The sequence below is a fragment of the Lemur catta genome, chromosome 25 (assembly GCF_020740605.2).
Source record: "Lemur catta isolate mLemCat1 chromosome 25, mLemCat1.pri, whole genome shotgun sequence".
Taxonomy (NCBI): domain Eukaryota; kingdom Metazoa; phylum Chordata; class Mammalia; order Primates; family Lemuridae; genus Lemur; species Lemur catta.
The window spans coordinates 2,283,372-2,300,490 of NC_059152.1; the positions used below are offsets into that span (position 1 = coordinate 2,283,372).

A 17,119-nucleotide genomic window follows, 5' to 3' on the forward strand; every position below is an offset into this window, starting at 1 on the left:
GCTGGCCTGATGCGTGGTCCTGCTTAGAACTTTAAAAAGCACACGCGTGCGCCGCTGCGTGGAACAGCGTGGTCTGAGGCGTGAGCCAAGCACGGCCTGGGGCACCTGTAGGCAGGGCGGGAGGAGGGCGGCTGACCAGGCCAGGCAGGGAGCAGCAGCTCCTCCCTCGTGGAGCAACCTGTGTTTCCCTGCAAGGCTGGTTTGTTCCAGTTGTTAAATTCACGTCTCACATTTTAGCTGCTACCCCGGGAGAGGACTTGATTTTCTCTAAAGAGAGGAGAGCAGAATGTAAATACTGAAACATAACATGGAAGGTTCCCTCTTTTAAAAGAAAAATACATTCAGAAATGTGAATCTCTTAAAAACAAGAAATCAGTTTTGATTACAGGGAACCCATTAAGCAATCACTCCAGCCTAAAAATACTTGGTTTAATCAGGTACCGTGAGGGGGACTTGCTTTTCTCTGCGTGGACAGAAAAGGGGAGGGGTCAGAACATTCAGGATCCAGGGAGCCCCAGAGCCCAGGTCACTGGCTGACCAGGAGGGAGCGTCTCTGGCTAAAGGTATTTTCATCACAAGCCACAGATACTGAAAAAAAGATAGGAACTTCAATGTCATCAAATTGTTCCACCCATCTTTCTGTACAGAAACCTAACAGTTTGGTTTGTATGGCCCTCAGTTGTTAATTGCACCTGTTATAATCACTAAATGTAGCTCAACTCACAGAAAGTGTTTTTCTTCTTTCCTGTTTTGAATAGTCTGTCCCTTATTTATTTTTTTTAAGAGAGAAGGTCTTGCTCTGCTGCCCAGGATGAAGTGCAGTGGCATCATCAAGCTCACTATAACCTTGAACTCCTGGGCTCAAGCAATCCTCCTGAATAGCTGGGACTACAGGCACACACCACCATGCCTGGCTAATTAAATAAATAAATAAATAAATAAAAGATAGGGTCTTGCTATGTTGTCCAGGCTGGTGTCGAACTCCTGGCCTCCCAAAGTGCTGGGATTACAGGCATGAACCACTCCTCCCAGCCTGAAGCCTGTCCTTTGTTTCTTTCACCAAAAAACGCCAGCATAACTTGTGGGTTTGACATACCAACTACTTGGCTTGTTTGCCCCCCTGCTCTGCTGGGAACAGTCTCTGGACGCCTCCCACCAACAGAGTAGGATTCTCCGCAGCCTCAGCTGCTACGGGGGGCCTGCCTTTTCCTGCCTGCGACTCCACCTTCTGGCCCATACTTCCCACCCCCTTCTAAAAAAGGTCAGAAGTGACATTAAGACACTGGTCCTGGCCTTCAGAGAATTTAAATGTAAATATTTAAGTACCATTCACAAACACAGCGTAGTTGTACGAGGCAATGTAGCACATGCAAAGCAGCCCTCCATGGACAGAATATGTTCATCGTCACCAGGGATCCGACAAGCTGGGAGAAAACATACAAGTGCTTCCCTATGCTCAGTGCTCGGCTTTCCCCGTGCAGACGGGGCTTCCCCACTGGCAGTGCCACGTTTGCTGCGGTTTCACAGATATGGGCAGAAACAATCTCCAGGAAACCTCTGTGGGCCTTGCGCTGTGAAGATTGACATATCTGTAGTCAGAATGAGACCAAACACAAAATACACACATACAGAAGCCATTTGCATTTTAATCGAGAATTACCATTAGCCCTTGGGTAGGTATGCCTGTGGCATAGACAGTTTTCATTTGGAAGACAAAACTGCTCATAAGAACATCAAGAATTCCAAATGCAACTTTTAACTGACTCTACTGCATTTCCCAAGAGCAACCGTGTCCAAGCTGCCCTAGAAAATGAAAACTCTTTTCATTTCTAAGTATGAGAAACTGCTAACGTTCCTTCCTTTGCTCTTCCCACGCCCCTCACCACAAACAAAAACAGTTAAACAGAGGGCAGTAAGTGCAAGACAAAAAAAGAAAATCTAAATAGTATGAAATTAGTTTTTATTTTTACTTCAAAATAAATGCTTAACATTTCTCCAAAATCAAAACTACAGGTGAACACTTAGAAAAAAGGGGGGAAGCGAGTTTGTTCCTTTCCTGGGCAAACCGGTGAGGTGGACATTCCGACACCAGCTCGGCTCGTTCCGCGGGACTAGTCTACACAAACAGAATCTCTCCCCACCTTCTCTCTACTGTCAGTTTATCCCCCAGCGCCGTGGCTGGCAAGAAGAAAGAAACCTAGAACCACCCGTCCCCCAAACGTAACACAAAACAAGGGATTTAGAAAGGTGGGAAAATCTTTAACGCGTTCGTGTAAAATCCTCTAAGGGGATTTGGGGAAGGTACTACCACCGGCAGCTCAGCCGAGGCTTCGCCCGAGCGCTGGCGCGTGGGGTTGTCAGGCGAACTCACACCGGAGTCACCGGGTAACCGAGTCTCAGCCGCACCTCACAGCTCACCACAGGGACGTCTTGAAGTTGAATTTCAGTTTCAGCAGATACTTCAGGTTTACCTGAGCAATGTCGTAGACGATGTACCTGGGGGGGAGGACTGTCAAGGAGCCAACAGAGGACGACAGAGAACACGTGTGCCCCTCGGGCAGAGAAAGGAGAAGAGAGAACCTTCTGGAAGAGCAGGGGAAGGCTCATGCCCTGAAGGCCAGGCTTACACAGGTGAGCACTCAGAGCCCTCACTCTGTACAGGGAATAGTCACCACGAGACACACTGCAGGACAGTCTCCGCTCACCCACTGTCTGTCCCAGGTACCCTGACTGCATACCAGCGACTCTGGCTCCAGAACATCCCTGTGTGCCCACACAAAGTGCTCACGGAAGGATACTCGTTATACAGCAGGCACGTGTCGCTAACGCCAGATGAGATCCCGGTCCCGAGAGGAACCTCTACACCGTCCAGAGTGATACCAGCTGAAGGGTCGGGGGTAGTTTTGCCCAAACCTACGAGACAAAAGACACAAGTGAAATGAACCATGGGGACAGATGTCGAAAATGTCCTGGAAAGATGAGGTCTATTTTATGCTGGGTCTATGTGCTCATTTTAAAGACGTACAAATCCCATACCTGTCCTTCTTCAGATATAAAACTCTAGGCTATAAATCAAGGTTCCCAAGGCATCGGCCTTAACTGATTTCAGTAAGAATGGTAGCAGCCTCCTATGGGGATGACATTTCTGCCGAACAGAATCCCAAAGCAGTCACTCCGACCAGGCAGCTGAAGGCCCTAAATCACACGTGCTGCAAATTCTAGCAATCGAAGATGCCCCAGGTGCCACTATGTCATGAGAGGCCCCCTCACTGCTGCAGCTCAGACGGTTACAGAAAACTCAAAGCCAGGGCACCTGGGTACTGGTGCCCACGTCAAGATTCTCCTGTGGCACCTGTGACCCTAGCTGCAGCCACGAGTGAAACTTTTTAAAAATGGAGTTCTAGCTGTGTCACAACCAGCCACAAGAGGACAGCCTTCGGAGACAGGAAAGCCCCCTCCCTCCATGCTGTCCAGGGGGCCTGGGGCCGTAACGGCAGCTTTGGAAACAGCACCGTACCTTTCACGCTGTGCTTGCCCTTGGGTAGCTTGCTGATGTGCGAGGCGTGCTTCAGTTCGTACCTGTGCAGGAGAGGACAGGCTCAGAAGGGGCCTCTAGGGACACTGGGTTCTCAAAGCCAGCAGTGCGATTAGCGGGGCGAGGTCAGACACAGATGAGACCAAAGCCCGCGGCAGCCAGTCCACCTCCGCTGCCCAGGGCTCCCCCCAAGTGTCTGGCCCTGCCCCAGAACCTGCAGCTGCGGTTCTTTCTGAACATAATTTGTCCCCCACGATCACTTCCACGGGGCTATTTTCAAGGAAACGTAGGAGCTGTGGGTCGGCCCCTCTGGGTTTCTGCCCACGTTCCACAGTCCCTGGACCCCTGGCCTGTTCCATGACCCTCTTTGGTTACAGTTCACAGGACCAGGATGGACGCCTGGACCGAGACAGATTAACCAGATTTTCTCTGCGGAGAATGTGGAACTGGGACTAAGATTCCAGTTCCATCTGGGATGGGTTCAGAAAAATCTAAACATTGGCAAGGGGAGGAGGAAGCCAGGGAGTGACCGCATCTCTGCTTCCCGGCCTCAGAGGGGACAGACACTGCCAGCCCCGAGGCCCGGCTGCACTCCAGTGCCTGCCCTCGGGGGCTGCCCTGCCCCTTATATCCTCAACGTGAATTCATTTCTGCTCCTCACACGCTAAGAGTCCTAACCGGGGGGTCCAGCAACCGTGGTGGAAGTGTCTGTGGTCACCTCCCGGCCAAGGGGCACTGCCCTGCCCACAGCCCACTGCATCTGTCCCCACTGCGCCACAGCCCTGGGGCCAGGTGTACTCACATGTTTCCAAGGGCAACCTCTCCCAACAGGATCAGGCCTATGGGGTCTCCCTGAGACGTGTGGCAGTAGTTGGCGCTCTTGGAGACCATGTCAGCAAAGTAGATCCCTTTACCGAACATGTAGCCCGTCTGGAGGGTTGGAAAAGGGACAGTTGAGGACCGTCTAACGGGAAGGCAGGGGCAGTTCTTTACCGAGTGCTGGCACGAGCCGGGCACCCGGCTAAACACTGCAACCCGTCACTTCTACTTGTCACTGCGCCCTGGCGAGGGAGTGTCAGGGTTGGAGCCCACGAGCTGGGCTGCTCAGATCGGCCCCGCCAGGAACGAGGGGCTGCAAGAAGTCACCTAGCTTCCCTGGACCCTGCTTTTCTCTGCTCTCTACTGCGGGAATATAACCCCCCGGGGCTGCTGTGAAGATGAAGAGTAAACGTCACTCGGACTAGCGCCCGGCACAGGCACGCATCCAGTGAGTGCTATTATTGTCATTCCCTTTGGTGAGTGAAACGCTGGGTTCAGAGGGGTCAGACCATCTGCCCGGCCACACACCACCGTGCGGCCCCGGCACGAGTCACTCATCCTCTCTGCTCCTCGCTCTACGATCATAAAATGAGGGGCTCGGAAGCCCACCTCTCAGGTCCTGTCCAGCCGGACACCTCTATCGTCCAACAATTCCTCGTGTCACCACACCTCCCTGATGAAGCCACGGACGCTCACGGAGGTGGCCGGGCTGGGAGGTGGTGGAGGCAGGTCCCGACCCAGCCAGGCCTGCGGCCAACACACCCGCTCAGCACTCACAGTGGCCCCGGCCCGATGCCTCACTCCCCTGTCCCAGAACAAACGTCTGCCGCACGTGCAGCTGCCCCTCTCGCTGGGCTGGGCCGGGAGGACGAAGGGGAAGGCACCAGCCGGGGGCTGTGAGCAAATCCCCCACCAGCCACAGCAGAGCCCGCCTTAAACAAGACCCCTTTCAAAGCTCCTTACGGAGACACCTGCAGAGACAGGCTCCGCCTGCCCCACCCCCGCGCCACCCAGCCGGCACATACCACGGGCGCTTCCGGCGGGGCTATCCGAAGCCCCTGGGACAGGATCCCAGCGAAGTTGGTGGTCCGGGAGCCGTGCCACAGCAACCGTCGGTTGTGAAGCTGACGGAAGGGTTTGTAGCGCTGGCTCTCCCCTTCGCGCTCTATCTTGAAGATCTGGCCGGGGGTTAAACAGGGCAGAGGCGCAAAGAAAGCCGTTTGTTCCTCTGGTTGACTGAGAAGTCAGAATGGATACAGGAGAACGGACTGGCTGTCCCCACAGCTAGAAAACTTAAGCTTTGCTGCAGTACGGAAGATGTTTTCCACCGGGTTGGGACAGAGTCCCCTGACTTGTCAAAGTCCCACCCCTGATCCTAGGAGTCGGAGGTTGCAGTGAGCTATGATGATGCCACCACACTCTAGCCTGGGCGACAGAGTGAGCCTCTGTCTCAGAAAAACAAAACAAAACAAAAACCCAAACAAACAAACAAACAAAACCAGGTTTGGGGACAGCAAATGTCCTTTAAAACACAATAAAAAGCCACCCCCAAACTACCATGAGATTACTAATTTTTCTGCTCAACAAATGAGTCACCTCTTCTACTTATTTAAAATAAACTGCTCTTTCCTGCCCAGGCCCAGGTTGGAGGAGTGGGCAGGCGAGAGCCGGCAGGGCACGGGAGAGGGTGGGGGAGGAGAAGGGATTCTTACATCGACAACTTCCAAGTCATACGCGTTGTGCGTGGTGGCATGAGTGTTCTTAACGTACTTCCTGATGATCTCAGCTTCTTCACAATCTTTGTCAACCACCTAGACAAAAGGCGTCTGGAGATTAGAGCAGGGGAGACCACAGGTGAGGCCCACGGAGGCGGGAATATCGCCACACAGGCTCAGCTGACGCACGGACCAATAGCACGCTCCTCAGTGGACGACCGGGCAGGACCGAGAGCCTGGGTCCCAATCCCCTGGGCACCGGCCTCTCCATCTGCTTGGCTGGCTAAAGGATTTCAGGGTTCCCTTCTGTCTTAAAATTCCATGCTTTGGGCTGTCAGCAAAGCTAGAACATGGAGCTCACTGTTTGTGAACAAGGAATCTTCAGAACAAGGAACAGGATCTGGAGTAAGAGTCCAGCTCATGGTGAGTTAAAACACAACGGGCCAGAAGATGTCACCCAGCCAAGACTTGCAATTGAGAGTGGCAAAGATCACTGCTGGGGTTTTGAGGACAGAGACAAATGCTCAGTGTCTTTGATCCGCAGGGTCACGCATATCCTGGCTGGCTCAGAACACACACCCAACAAACAACTGTCAGATATTAATAGTTAATATGATGTGCGCTACATAAACCTGCGTGTATGACAGAGGTGGTTCCACTGCACTTCCACCCCGGCAACCCCTGCAGGGAAGGAAGCAGGGGCCGAGGCAGGGGCGGCGAGTGGGCAACGCAGGTGCCAAGGCGAACACCCCCACTGGTCGGCCCAGGCAGGGGGATTTCACCCGAGTGTCCGACACACCCAAGCTCGGGGACTGTGTGCACCAACACGGCCACGTCAACTCCAGGGAAAAACAAACGCACGCGTCGTACTTTCATTACAGCTGCCACCAGCGTTTCCACTTCTGAAACGGAGACCGATAAGAAGCCTTCCAACACTCACCCCACAAGAGTCTCCAAAATCAGAGCTCCTCTCTAAATTAAGGGGAAAGAGGGGGAACTTTTGGTAAGACCCCTCAAAAGTCAGCACCCACACCGGGCGCAGGTGCTGGCCTGGCAGCCTGCCCGCAGACAGGTGCGTTAGGTGTAGGTCAATTTCCGGAGGGCCTCAAGGGATCATCAGCAGCAACGTCCTGAGGCTTGTTAGGCAAATTCTCGGCCCCGGCGATCTGCGTCCCAACATGCTCTGCAGGGGACCCCGACACACATTCGAGCTTGGGACAGACACTGCTCTTGGATGTGGTTAAGATACCGGAGGAAGAGCCAACCCGTTACCTTAATGTCAGTTTTGAGCTTCTCGTAGTTGACATCAATGGGGTCCTTGCTGGTGTCATCAGACCCACCCCGGAGCAGGCTGTAGGCCACCTCGATGTCCAGCAGGTTGTCCAGCATTTCCACCTTGGCCTGGAGGAGCAAAGGAAGCCCCCGAGTTAAGTACCGCGGTGAGGGAGACAGACTCACCCAGTTTTGGCAAAGAATTCCTAGTGCAGATGGCGTCCAGTACAGTTAAAGGGGGACTCTGCCCCCCAGAGGGGACACTGTGGCATCTGCCGCCCAGTGAACATTCATGAGATTTCCTGGAACACTGAAGAGGTGTCACTGCCCGGGGGAGGTGGAGGTAAGAGGTGGAAGAACATCTTTCCCTCACACTCCAACAGCCGGGACCCGCACTGAAGATGCTGCGAACAAACCATTCCCGAGCCAGGAGCTTTCCTGGGCTCCTTTACGAGGCTGGGACGGAAAACAGGGAAGAAAATGCTACTGTGAGGAGGACCTCCCTCTTCGATGGCTCTTTCCCCAGCTGACTTGGTAGAACAGGGACAGGAAAAACAGTTCTCCCTCCACCAACGTGGGCAGAAACCCCACTTCAAAACAGGCACAGGGGTGGCCCTACGAGCACTGCCCCTGTCCCCGGGGACCAGGATGGTGGCAGGGGCAACACCACAGCCCCGCACCCCAGTGGCTCCCTGCGGAAGCTCTGTGCTACCTGGACGCTGTCCGCATTGTCGAGGAGCGGAGGTTTCTTCATCCCAAAGTCGTGGGGGATCAGGGTGTAGAAGCGATTGGAAAGATCCAGGATCTGGGACTCGCTGCTGCCCTGGGACACAGCCTGGAGATGGGGCGGAAGGAACAAAGGCTGAGGCAGCAGCTCCGAGCACCCCGCACCTGGCCAGGCTTTTTCTTCTAGAAGGGGGGTGGGTGCCGCAGCCAAGTCCAGAGGCAGCCTGCGGTATACGTGTGCCGGGACAAGGAGGAGACAACCAGAAGACGACCTTCCTGCTGATGTTACCCCACCAGACAGGGCAGGGCCCCAGCCTCCAACAGCACAGCTCAACATACCATGGGGGTCTCACGTGAAATTTCATTTGTACAAAGAACTGTGTGGTTACAGAGAAATAAAACTCCCGACCACTGTGCAAAATATTAATTGTAAAATATGGGTGGTGGGCTCATGACTATTGCTGTAAAATTCTTTCACTTTGTATGTTTGAAAAACTTTCATGATAAAATGCTGGCAGGGTTGCCCCTTGCTACAAAACTCAGCCGGGCTCCCTTCATCCCCGGGCCTTCACCTTGGGGTGGGGAGTTAGTGTTTACTGCGCCTGGAGGTGCAGCGTGTCCAGGCAAGGAAAGGCTGGGCAACCCCTGCCGCCACAGGGCCACTCAGCCCTCCACACGCACAGGAATGCACAGGCGGCAGAGGAGCCTGAGCGCTGGGACGCCACGTGGACGGCCTTGGTGACCACAGGAGGGCGAGGGGCAATGAAGCGGACCCTGCAGGCCGGAGCCCCAAGCCGGCTTCTCACTGTGACACGGATTCACAAGTTCTAAGACTTCTACCGCGCTGCAGCTGCTCTGTGCGATGGGAGGAGGGTAGTCCAGCCCCTCCACCGGGGGATTCTGGAACAGGAAGAGTTAGACTGAGGAGAACCTTGTACGTTCTCCGCCAGTGGGGAACAAGGAACGAAGTCCCGGCTCAGAACCGGCTGTCACTGGATTTAGTAACTCTGGTTGGGGCCTCTTCTTCGGCACCAGGCAGGGAGTCTGGTCCCTGGGCCCTGTCTGCTTCTTGTGGGCTTTTCTTCTCTCAAAGCCGATCCTGTACCCCACCCCAAACACAAACAGGACCCTCCAGCCCCTGCGGGATGCAGCGGGAAGGCTCAGACTGGGAGACCTCGAAAGATGCTCCAAGAGTGCAGAATGAACATGAAAACTGAGAGAGAGTTTTCTATTTGATGATTTCCTAGTAACCATGTATCTTAAAGACACAAAATAAAATCCCAATACAGGTAACCCTTGAACAACATGGGTTTCAAGTAAGCGGGTCCATTTATACACAGATTTCTTTCAATAAATACAGTCGGCCTTTTGTATCTGCAGATTCAACTGAAAGCAGATTGAAAATACAGTATCCTCGGGATGTGGGACTCGGGGACACAGACTGCTGACTTTCTGTAGCCATGGGCTTCACAGGGCCAGCTGTGGGACTTGAGCACGTGTCAGTTTTGGTATCCACGGGAGTCCGGGGACCAATCCTCTGCACACGCCAAGGCATGGCTGTAGCTTTAAGAGATAAGGTGGGCTGGGCGCGGTGGCTCACGCCTGTAATCCTGGCACTCTGGGAGGCCGATGTACGAGGATCGCTTGAGCTCAGGAGTTCGAGACCAGTCTGAACAAAAGCAAGACCCCATCTCTACTAAAAATAGAAAAATTAGCTGGGTGTCCTGGCACGCACTAGTCCCAGCCACTTGGGAGGCTGAGGCAGGAGGATCACCTGAGCCCAGGAGTTTGAGGCTGCAGTGAGCTATGATGACCCCACTGCACTCAAACCGGGCAACAGAGCGCTAGTCACACCTGTTGAACTGGAAAAACCTCAATCCCCGTGGAGAGCAGTTCAGGACTTCTGGTTCACTAACCTTGAGAGCCCCCTAGCTGCAACGTCAGCCAGGTGAGGAGGGTGACCCCAGACAGGCCCCTGCTTACCTGCTGGACCTCACTGAGGATGGAGTAGGCGGCCTGGATCTGCCTCTTGCTCAGCTTCCCCAAGGGCATCTTCTGAAGGTCGATCTGAGGAGACAGGGGTTCCCCTTGAAAGGCGGCACCGTGCAGATGACAACAGGACAGCAGGGCCACGCACCCTCACCCCCCACCTCAGGGCCCCAGCGGAAGCTGTCATAAGCCTGCCCAGCTTTCCTGAGACCCCTGACCCCATGACCCAAATCCAGACTTTGTAGCCCCACCCTCCCCACACAGAATGGAGTCTGCCTGGAAGAAGATTCTCTCTCACTCAATTTATGGCTGCAATTAGCCCACCACAGCTCCTCGGCCCTGGGCTTACTTTCAAATAGCTCAGCACTTCTGCAAGAAGGTAAGTATGATCCCCGTTCAATTCCAAAGTGAGGACAAGGGCCCACCAGCCATCTCAGCACCACTCCCACCCGCGTATCCCTCCTGGGGGTCCCAGGGCCAAGGCAGTAAGTGCACCCCTCCTGGGGGAGTTCCCAGTGGGAAAACAAGAACCATGAATTTTCAGGCGGTTAGTTAACACAGCCCTGAATGTATGTACTTATACTCAAATCAACGCTGTCCCTTTCAAACCTGTCACCCCAAAAGGCCAAACATTCATTCCATCAATACTGCTACTGCGCTTACACCTTGGGAACTACTGTCAGAGAGGCCAAGTCACCAGGAAGCTAGCGACACATCCACTCTCGGCCTTGGCTTTCTACCTGCAAAATGGGGCTCCCTTCCTTCAAGGGCGCCCACCCCCTGTGAGTGATCCCGCTGCGCTGCTCTCTGGGCCCCCGGAGGAAACCCCCGCGTACCACGTGACCCCACCCTGTCTCCCAGGACACCTGTCTCCGGGACTTTCTCGACAGACTCTGCTGGGCTCCCAGGGGCCTCCCCATCGTCACCTGCCCAGCACTCCCTGCAGTGCCTGGAGCAAAGGCGGAGCCGAACAAGAATTCTAGAAACAGAACTGCTACGGTGATGAAAGTAAGCAAGAGGATACCGAAAGCTCTCGTAGCTCCACCAGGCACCAGCTGGGAGCCAGCGGCGACAGGGTCTATCGGCACCCACCAGCCCCGGCACCCACCTCCCCGCGCCTGCAACAACTCTCCACCCCGAGGGCAGAGCTGCTCTCCGGCAAGAGTGAAACAGCCGGAGCTGTGTCTGGGGAAGAAGGTGGATGATTCATTTGGAGCCAGGAACAAGGTACAATAAAAGAGCAGAGTGACTTCAGTATGGACCATCAAGTGGTCTGAAAACAACTCTAAAGCAGGAACTCCGAGAGACGTTCTGACCGAGGGCAGCATGACCAGAGCAAGAGCAGAACTGAGGGAGCAACGTCTCCTAAGCAGCAGAATTCTGGTGTTTATGTAATAACAAAAGGAAAGACCTAGTTGCCTTAACCCCACACCCCTCAAAACGTGCACAAGCTCTAAGAGCAAGAGACGGGCTCCCCCACACGGGACGCCCCCACTCCCAGAAAACCCCGCACGGCACCGACCGTGGGCTGGGAGCAGGGGCCCCACCGCAGCCCAGTTTAGGGAGAAAGGGACAAGCAGAGAGAGGCCTCGGGGTCAGGGACCGTCAAACCACAGTGGCAGCCAGAGGGAGGTGCCCAGAGATAGAGTCCAGACCCCCCACCCTGTGTGGCCGGAGCGCCCAGACCCCATGCCCCTCTGGATTAGGGTGCGCCCCCCTCACAGGGAGAGCCGGGTCCCCCTGATGCAGGGGAGAAGCTCTCAGGGTCACCCCACGGGGCCAGGAGTGTGCACCCCGCTTTCCACACACTTCCACCTGGCTGCCTTCCAGCCTGCTCCAGCAGCAGGGCCCCTGGCTCTTCCCTTCCTGCTAAACTAGTTACTCGTCTGAATGGAAAACAATATAAAAATGTCATCTCCCAGGAAAGGACTTGTACCGGAATAGGTGAGAACATCCGTGAATCGTAGATAAATCAGAGTACGGGAGGCTGAAGTGACACGCCGGACACCGGACATTAGTGAAACAGAGACTCTGTCTCCTCCGCTTACCCCTGTGCCTCTCTACCGCTACCCTGCCCCCCTCATCCTGGGGGAGCCCACCCACAAGCTGCTCAAAAGAGTGGACCTCCCAAACGGAAGTCATGTTACGTACGTATTTGAACAAGCACAGTGAACACGCCCTGGCCATTTTCAAACCTGTTAGAGGATGTACCGTGACACTCCGTTCTCTAACAACAGCCGGGCCATGTGCGGTCCTGCCGGGCTGAGCTCGTGGCAGGGAGATGCCCAGTTGGCCCTGATATCTATGGGGTTGGGGAGGAAAAGGCTGCTGGTGGTTCACACAGCCCTGGTTTGACCTCTCGTGCTGGTTCCAAGGCCAGCCAGTAGGCGCTAGGAGGAAGGACACGGGCAGACGCAGGACATGAGTACGAAGGGGGCAGCCCCACGGGTAAGGGGTGGAATGAATGCTTAGGGTGGGTCTGACACTCTCGTCCTCTGGGTTCCCGGGACAAAGGGAATAACCAGTGCACCGCGGCTGCCGGACTTGAGAGCAGCCTAAAGCTTCTGGGTTCAGCGGATGCAGAAGAAGAGAGAGACCATTTGCTTCCTGGCAGCGATAGTGCTTGGACCATCTGCTCTGAAGGCCCCCCGGCCAGCACTCAGAGCTCTGAGGCACTCAGCTCCCAGGGGAAGAGCAGAGACAAGATGGAGAACAGACAGGAACGCCTGGCCTCTGCCTACAGCCCCTGCCATTTCTATCCTGGGCAGGAGCATGACTCACCCAACAACCATCACCCCCACCCCACCCCCAACCTTTTCTTAAAAATAGCTGGTATGGATTTTATCTAATGAAGCGAGTGCCAGCAGCTCTCTGCCCCTTCTGACAGCGCCGGTTACAGTGGTTTTCTTTTTCTGCAAGTGGGCTAAGCCTTGTATTTCCCAGGACAACTCCAGCTGGCCGGTTTGAAACGTTGGGCCACAGGAGAACCATGACTACGCACCCTACCATGGCAACAGGAAGGGGAGAAGTACCCAGGGGACAGTGGACCAGGAGACAGTTCTACGACAACACACCACACATTTCACAGCAAATCAAACAGCCTTTGCAACAGAACAAGCACTCCAGGCCTCAGCACTCCTACGATCTAAAGACCGAGGGACAACGACGAGAAGCTGACAGCCAACGTTTTCCGTTTCTGAAGGAGAGAAACAAAACGAGAGCAGCCGAGAGCTCTTCACCGGCTCAGTACATGGATCACCGTCCTCAGCAAATGCTCACGGATAAAATAATGAAGCGCAATAACCTCATACTCCACCATGGCTTTCTTCATACTCTCCACATCAAAGATCATCTTAATGAGCTCCTGAACCGGCTTGGGGAGCTTGGACTTGGTGCCTGGGTTCACCGTCAGCTTCTTCACTGCCTCTTCATCCTCCAGGGAAAAAAGAACACCAGTAAGAGACCCAGTCCAACCACCCAGGCACAGTGGGGATGGTATCTGAGAGGCTGGGCTGCGAACAGAGGACACGAGATGAGAGTGCCCCCCGCAAAAAAGAAAAAAGCTGAGTGTTCTCCAGATGCTGATCCCAGCTACAGCGCAACACCTGTGCGGGCTGATCCACCCTGGGCTGCCGGTGTTGCCTGGGAACCTGCCCAGTGCCCACTCGTGCCCAACCTGGAGATGCTGGGCAGCTGCACAGGTGAACCTTGGAGCAATGAGCCGTGAGGCTGATGGAGAAATTCTTCCTCCCTTTTCTTAACACTTCTCACCCCAGGGCCAGCCCTGAGACCAAGTTTGCACAGCCTTCTCTGTACTCCCCAAGGATCAGGCTACCAGTCCCACTTCCTGTCGGCCAACTTGACAGCGTCAAAGTTCACCCTAGCACTAACCTTCCCTCCTCCCCTGCAACAGCCCCCCAGCCCCTCGCGCTGGGCCTGCACTACCTCATAAACTGATAACACATGAGACTACCCTGCTACATGGAGCACCCGGGCTATCAAGACTACACTGCACTGGCCGGGCATGGTGGCTCACGCATGTAATCCCAGCACTCTGGGAGGCCGAGGATCGCTTGAGGCCAGGAGTTCAAGAACCAGCCTGTGTAACACAGTGAGACCCTATCCCTACAAAACAATTAAAAACTAGCCAGGCATGGTGGCATCTGCCTGCAGTCCCAGGTACTTGGGAAGCTGGGGTGGGAGGCTCACTTGTGCCCAGGAGTTTAAGGTCATCATAGTGGGCTACAATGACGCCATGGCACTCCAGCCTGGGCAACAGTGAGACTCTGCCTCAAACAAAACAAAACAAAAAAACCTGCCTTAACTCTTCTCACTTTTAGACCGTGAGCGCTGGGAGAGCAGGGACCGTCTATCACAGTGTCCCTAGCAACTAACACAGTGCTCGGTATTTATTTATCTGGAGTGAGGGTAACTGGTGTTGGGCTTTGAACCTAGAATCTGCCTGGCTTAACCACGCTGCAGAGAGCCAATCTGTGTTGTGAGCGCTCATGGCTGCTGCCGTCCCCTTCGTAGTAGATTTACGCTCAGTGTTGAAATCCTGAGTCTTAAATGCACTCTTTTATCTTCTGGGTGTAACCTCACTGGAGGGCAAACTATCAATGTGTTATTTAGTCTTATTTACCTGCATATATGTTGTGACCCTGTAACTACTCTGCTTGTAACGGCAATACTCATAGGGGTACACAAATATTTATACGTGCGTCACCATCATTATAGTAAATGCCTGGAAATAATCATGCGGTTACTAGAAACTTTATAAGGTAAGATTCCAATTTTATGGTGGTGGGAAACGTACATGTACAATGAAAGAAGACTGAAACAGACATATACCATGACTTTACCTGTGGTTAATTCCACGTGATTTGTTGTGCCTTGGTATTTCTCAAAATTTCCTAAAATAAATACTTAACTCAGCAGGGGGCGCTACTGAGTCCGACCAAGTCTGTCCTGAAAGTCCAGTCTCAATCTCAGCATTACAGAAATAAGAGATAAATTCCACTTTATTATGGAGAGCTCATGACACCTCTATAAACTAAGTAATTCCCCCTTTGAGATATGTTAGGCTCCAAAGATTTGGAATTAAAATCTCTACCCATCTACAAGTCTCTCCTTTTGTAAAATAAACACGTATTTTTCCCCACAATTAAAAAAAGTAATACATTCTCATTTTTCGAAAGGCAATAATCATTTTTTTTTTCAGGGAAAAACAAACAAACAAAAAAAGCCAAAAATTTCTTGGAATTAACCAAGAGATGACTGGTAACATATATAGGGACAGTCCCAAACTACAGGTATAGGTTATTATTAGGAAATAATTTGAGACTAATAACTGTGACCTAGTTGAGTATGTCAAGTTATTGTAATTCTATCCTGATGACAGCCCAGCTCACATGATCAATGGTGAACATAAGTTCACATAGAAAGCCTTATCTGGAATCCATGAATTACCCTGTTGTGTTTCAGGAATGACGTGGAAGATTGTTCCTCCTTCCCGTCTCAAAAATGCTACCACTGTTCTTATCTAAACTCTATGTCATACTCCCTGGTGCAGATTTTATTAAATGCTTTTTCTGCATCTACTGAGATGACCCTGTGGTTTTGGCCTTTATTCTTTTCCTATGGAGTGTTACATTGATTGTTTAAAGTTGAACCAAACTTACATGCTGCTGGATTCAGTTTGTTAGTGTTTTCTTGAGGATTCTGCATCTCTGTTCACAAGGATTTTGCAAGTTTTCTTGTGATGTCTTTGGCTTTGGTACCAGGGTAGTACTGGCCTCATGTAGTAAGTTGGGAAGTGTTTTCTTCCATTTTTTTGGGAAGAATTTGTGAAGGGCTAGTATTCTTTGAACACCTGGCGGTATTCGTTATGACGCCCTCTGATCCACAGTGTGGATTTTAAAGACTAAGGTGTCCCTTCCTTCCCCTAGAAGCACATGGTGTTAGGGCATCATGTGATTACCTGGCCATAGTCGATCTCCAGAGGGTAGAACTTTTTGGGATACTTGGTGAAATTCTTGGAGTGCCAGGCATTGCCGGTTTTTTCTTCGTATAATTTCATAAAGTGCTCAATGGCATCCTCCTTGGACGGCATCTGCTCCAGTTTGTTACTGCCGATCACTGTGCCTACGCGGCCCCAGGACCTGAATATCCAGTACCTGCAGGGCATGGAGGGTGTCAGACACAACCACGTGAGTCAGCTGGTCACAGTTCGGGAGGAGTTTCCATTCCCTGCCATTCCATTTGGGTGAGGAAGAATTTTAAACACCCAAAAATGATGGTGATTAACACAGAACAAAAGAAATCACTATTGCAATCAGGGTCTTTATAGTCCATTTAACTAAGGGTTATAAGAAATTTAAATTAATTAAATAATGCCCTTCCAAATCATACTGGCAAATAGACAAAAATGCCAGTGAACCAGTTAAGCTGAGATCTGGCATCCAAGCCTGGGAAGTCTGTAGAATCCTGGAGTCTGCAGACCTTTACGTAAAAACTCCAGGCTGAGCGCGGTGGCTCTCGCCTGTAATCCTAGCCCTTTGGGAGGCCGGACCGAGAGGACTGCTTGAGGCTAGGAGTTTGAGACCAGCCTGAGCAAGAGCAGGACCCTGTCTCTACAAAAAATGGAAAAATTAGCTGGGTGTTGTGGCTGGTGCCTCTAGTCCCAGCTACTTGGGAGGCTGAGGCAGGAGGATCGCTTGAGCCCAGGAGTTTGAGGTCTCAGCTGTGGGGATGCCACTGTACTCTAGCCTGGGCAACAGAGAGAGACTCTAGCTCAAAAAAGAAAAAAACAAAAAGTCCCCAAACTGCATTCCTCTCCCCCAAAAAATACAGCAAGTAATACTGTAAGTATCACTCGGGAGTCCTGTGTTCAAGGACAGAAAACCCTTAAATTAGATACACCCTAAAAGTAATGAAGAACTTGACTCAGATCAGAGGCTGAGATGTAACAAATGAGGAGGCGGGTAGCAATAGTTCCTCAAATCTAGAGACTAGACAGAGGTCCAGGCTATTGTTCTCAATTTCCGTCTCAACCAAGGGTATA

The 17,119-nt window shown here is 52.7% G+C and overlaps 1 protein-coding gene across 1 annotated transcript in view; it reads right to left on the minus strand.

Moving 5' to 3' along the window:
• Nucleotides 1–1,943: 1,943 nt before the first annotated feature.
• The window catches only part of PARP1 (poly(ADP-ribose) polymerase 1), a 36,566-nt gene continuing 21,390 nt past the window's right edge, over nucleotides 1,944–17,119 (minus strand). Inside the window, exons 13-23 of the mRNA XM_045537162.1 lie at nucleotides 16,037–16,232; nucleotides 13,361–13,489; nucleotides 10,051–10,134; nucleotides 8,054–8,176; nucleotides 7,342–7,470; nucleotides 6,067–6,165; nucleotides 5,380–5,532; nucleotides 4,338–4,465; nucleotides 3,518–3,579; nucleotides 2,799–2,913; nucleotides 1,944–2,496 (exon numbers count right to left, since the gene is read on the minus strand). Coding sequence (XP_045393118.1) covers nucleotides 2,415–2,496; nucleotides 2,799–2,913; nucleotides 3,518–3,579; nucleotides 4,338–4,465; nucleotides 5,380–5,532; nucleotides 6,067–6,165; nucleotides 7,342–7,470; nucleotides 8,054–8,176; nucleotides 10,051–10,134; nucleotides 13,361–13,489; nucleotides 16,037–16,232 — 1,300 coding nt within the window. The 3' untranslated portion in view covers nucleotides 1,944–2,414. The remainder of the gene's footprint in view (nucleotides 2,497–2,798; nucleotides 2,914–3,517; nucleotides 3,580–4,337; nucleotides 4,466–5,379; nucleotides 5,533–6,066; nucleotides 6,166–7,341; nucleotides 7,471–8,053; nucleotides 8,177–10,050; nucleotides 10,135–13,360; nucleotides 13,490–16,036; nucleotides 16,233–17,119) is intronic.